A 4612-nucleotide genomic window follows, 5' to 3' on the forward strand; every position below is an offset into this window, starting at 1 on the left:
ACTTTGAAAGGGAAATTTTTCGAATTTTTTTTTAAATTTACAAATTTGCAAGACATTTTCATGATATTCCCGATAACTTTGTTTAATATTTAAAGTTTCGATTCGTCAAATTTTCTAATTTTCATTACCTTTTTTGAAATTTTCTATTACGTTTCATTTAAATTTTAGGAAAAATTTAGGAAAAATTAGGAAAGTTAAATTATACTCGATTTATATTTTTTCCCTCGTAGTTTTTTTTTCTTTTCTTTTTCTTCTTTCTTGATCTCGTCACAATCACATACAATCACATACAACACACAACAAGTTAATTCTTTCAAACAGGAATCGTGCTTTATGTAGTGTTTCGATTGATTTATTTGATGAAAGCAAGATCCTCGATATTCTCGATTTCTTATTTGGCAGATCCTTGCTTTCTTTCGAATAATTCCAAAATAAAATTCTAAATTCGTGAAATAGAACGCCATCGTCTTATCGTGCTTTTTTTTTTTTCAATGATATTTTGTATCGTGTGTTCCACTACTTGTCATTATCTAAACCTAACCGATACACCACGTTTGTAAAACGAGTGCTCGGACTATCTGTATTTGCCTAATTGCTTGAAAATGCATCGACGTCGTTTCCAACGAGACGAATTAACTTAAATGTATTTTAAATTATACGATAGTTTTTAACTTTTTCTAATCGACCATCTTATCGAACGATAATTTCTGAATTTTCAAATTTTCAAAAAAATTATATATTAAAATTTATATTAAAAAAAAAAAAAAAGAAAAAAAAGAACTCCATTTCGAAGAATAAAAATTTTCTTCGTACAAAAAAAGAAAAATAACTGTTGCATTATAAATCGCCATATTGAATCGTCAAAATTGGAATTGCATCGATGCACTTTCCTAATTCCTACGTGTGTGAAAGAGAGTAGAAGCGTGAATAGAGAAGACGGAAGAAAAAAATTCATGCAAATGAGAGAACACGTCCCACTATTGTCCTCCTTTCTAGAAAGTTAGGGGAAGATTCGTGGATAAAACGATGATCCTTGCGTGGATCGTTCGTATTTGGGGGAGTGGATGCAAAAAGAATAAAAAAGAAAAAAAAACAAGAAAGAAAAGATATCTTTCAAAAAAGAAAGAGAATAAAAGGAGAAGAAGAAAAAAAAAGGAAGAGAAATGTATGAGCTGTCATTTGTCACTTACCCTTCAGAGAGGATGTTATCATGGGGTCACCTGAAAATGATAGAAGTACAGTATTTGCGTGAACGTCAATGTATGAAAATGAGAGAAAGATAAATAGATAGATATAAAACTGTGCAATGGGAAGAGAGAGAAAGAGAGAGAGAGAGAGAGATAGATAGAGAAGGGAAGAAAGAGAGAGAAGAATTATTAATGATTCAATTACAAATTATGCCAAGAATAGAGAAAAGAAGATCAAAGAAAGATAAGATGGAAATGTGTCTGGCTAATTTGCTTTCTATCTTACTTTACTAATAAATCTAGATCTAAAGATTTTCTTCTTTTATCGCATCACCACGCAAAATAATAAGATATGCAAATTAAAATTTAATTTTAAATCCGATTTGCTAAAAAGAAAAAAAAGAATTTTTATAACGTTTATTTTTATTTATTAAGAATTTTTTTAACACATTAATAATTCAATCGTACTTGGATCTAATATCTTTTTAAAATATCTATAAAATATATAAATCCAAGAACTCTTGAATTTCCCTTCTTTCCCATTTCAAATTTCAAATCGATATCAATATTATTTATCTTTACCATAACATACACGTATGATATTTTTCTGATAACCATTCGAAGAAAAAAAAATGATGATACATCAAGCGATGTAAAATAATACGATTCTCAACTTTTAACCAAGAAAAGTTGAAGATCTGTTTCAATTCTTCTTCGATTAAGAAAATACGATCGAAGAATAAAATTCTCGTACAGAAAATACAATCTGGTCGGAAGATTTCTCGGCAAAGAAGTCAAAGTCAAAGGACGAGGATACGAAAGAGAGCAGTGGAGGAGAGCGTGGGCCCAGTGCTCGCGGGGAGGCGGGGATGGTGTTTGGGCCGAGATCTCGGGGTCAGGGATCACCATCCACAGAAAATGTTACTCTCTCTCGCGAGAGATAGGGTATCTCGCATAATTCGCAAGTGGGAGTATTCGTGGCATGGACGCGCTTCTAGCAAACTGTCTTCAAACCGCAACCTTCGTTGCCCAACCTCGTCCTTCCTTCTCTTCGTCAAACTTTCCCTCGCTTCCTCTTTCCTTTTTTATCGAGCTTTATACCTCGTCTTTATACCGAGAAAACGATTCGTCGCGGCTCGCTCTGACGCAAGAATAATAGCGTGCAAGAGTTTGAAGCGATTTTTTCCTTTTTCCTTTTTTTCTTTCTTTGGTTTCGACGTAATTGAGATTAGTTAGTGGGAGATAGAAATTTATTGGGATGAGGAGATGGGTGGTAGAGATTTTGGAAATGAAATTCGGGGAATTTTGAAGGTTTTTTTTCCAAGATTTGGAAAAGTTGTGACGAGTTTGAGGATGTTTGAATACAAAAAAATTCATCGTTCGAGAAAATTCTCAAATTCGAATTTATATAGCTTTATAGATTAAAATTCTTCGATGTTAATATTCAATCTAACTTCAACGATCCCTTTTCTTATTCAATAAACATTTTCAAATCTTCGATCCCCGTTATCAAACCCAACAACCACTCGTTACGAAACGAGCTGAAGAAAGCCAAAAGAAAAATCTTAATTTGCTTAAAAAAAATAATCTTCAAACGGAACTAACGTAAAAGCCCCATAGAATGTTCAATTAAGAAAATTATTATTTAACGAAGTTTCGCTTTTGTCTACGATAAAGAGAGAGAGAGAGAGAGAGAGAGAGGAAAGAAAAAAGAAAAAAAGAACTACCGTGAACAGGGTATACGAATGAATAACGTTTGCAATCGGTTGATTAGAGAGAATGATATTGGCAGAAGCTGGTATCCCCGAGCCAGAAGTGTAAATCTATTCACTGTCAGGATGCAATTACACCAAGTGCCTAGCAACACTAACTAGCCGAGGTTTCGCGTTAATCGTGAATATATGAGTTATCGCGCGTTTTCTATGCGACCATAGGTTCCAATAAACGAGCATACCCGTTCCTTTCAATGCTTGGAAACGCGAGGAGGATGCGTTAAATACAGTCAAACAGGGAAGATTTCATAATTATCTTCATAATTATGTATTTTTTCTTTTTTTATTCCCTCGGGCTCGAGAATAATCGACGCGTGTTTCGATGAAAAAAAAAAAGGAAGATAAAATCGCAAAATAAAATTCTCCAGGCAATTGTATGCCCTAGCGACAATGTGATTCGTGAAACGTGGCTTAACAATTCATCGGAGAGAAAATATACTGGAGGATGATGAAAATGTTTTCTCGATCTATTATAACGCGACTCGTGAATTACATTTGTGCATAATAACAATATCCGAGAAGATTATTTTTTATACGTACTCTTTCGTGTAATTTCGTTTTAACGCTCTTCTTTCGATCGATTTCATTGATTCGCTTTTTTTTAATTCGTTCACACAACACAAATTTTCGTCGATCATTCTGATTAATTTTTTGTAAGAAATCTTCACTCCCCTTTTTCTTTTTTTTTTTTTTCCCTCCCACAAATTTTCAATTCTCGATTTTTTTATCTCGTGCTCGCGACTCTTCCTTTTCTTGGAACAGTGATAATCCTCACTGTTGGTTTATTCGAAAGCTTAGCTTCCTCGATATTTCGCCGAGTGCAGATCGGAGGAACGAGTCGCGCGGGGTGAGTCATCGTGCAAAATCCAGCGGAAGATCTGCCCGGCCCACACGCGCTGCCATTGCCTGCATGTGCAAGCAGATGCACGCACTGATGCAGCTTCGTGGGACCACGGGATCAGAGCCGCGATTTCCTTCCGAACGATGACCCTTAATCGAGAATATATTTTAATTCTCGAAAAACTCGAAGCGTGAATGATCTCCTTCCCGCCAATATAAAATATCTTCTGAATGTATATATATATTTTTTTTAATCAAGCTTTTCGTTGCAAGAATGAAGAACCTTTCCTCGAACGTTGGAATACAATTTCTACAAAGCATTTATCGTTTATCCAACCAATATGGAATAAGAAAAAAGAAATTTAGAAATTCTATTTATTGAAGATAATAAATTTTCATCTTCCTTCAATTCCTGGCATAAAATAATTTTCAAAAGAGTGAATAAAGAGACACGAGTGGACAGAGGATTTAAAATGATCCTAAACTCATCCTAAATTCGAAAAAAGAAAAAAGGAAGACTTGATTTAAAATAATATAATAGAAACTGGATCCCATCCCTACTCATCAATCAAAATATTCGAAAAGGAATATCTATCGAGCAATTTGATCGAGAAGTAGGCGGTCACAGGGAGGAAAAGATCGGGTCGAGAAAGAGGTGGAAACTGCGTGGAACTTCATCGAATGGGACATAGAGACACGTTTACCAGGATTTGCCTCGTTTCCATCGGTTCCATAGAAAGAGACAGAGACAGAAACAGAGAGAGAGAGAGAGAGAGAGAGAGAGAGAGAGAGAGAGAGAGAGAGAGAGAGAGA

General features: G+C 34.7%; 1 protein-coding gene across 6 annotated transcripts in view; it reads right to left on the reverse strand.

Moving 5' to 3' along the window:
* The window catches only part of LOC102670988 (thyrotroph embryonic factor-like), a 68827-nt gene that overhangs the window by 59742 nt on the left and 4473 nt on the right, over positions 1-4612 (reverse strand). For 4 of the 6 annotated variants that reach the window (XM_031510672.1, XM_031510671.1, XM_031510675.1 and 1 more), the window contains exon 3: positions 1191-1220. The exons of the other annotated variants lie outside the window; for them this stretch is intronic. In XM_031510672.1, the coding sequence (XP_031366532.1) occupies positions 1191-1220 (30 nt within the window). The remainder of the gene's footprint in view (positions 1-1190; positions 1221-4612) is intronic. 6 annotated transcript variants of the gene reach the window in all.

Source organism: Apis dorsata, unplaced genomic scaffold (genome assembly GCF_000469605.1).
Source record: "Apis dorsata unplaced genomic scaffold, Apis dorsata 1.3 scaffold_251, whole genome shotgun sequence".
In the NCBI taxonomy this organism is placed as follows: Eukaryota; Metazoa; Arthropoda; class Insecta; order Hymenoptera; family Apidae; genus Apis; species Apis dorsata.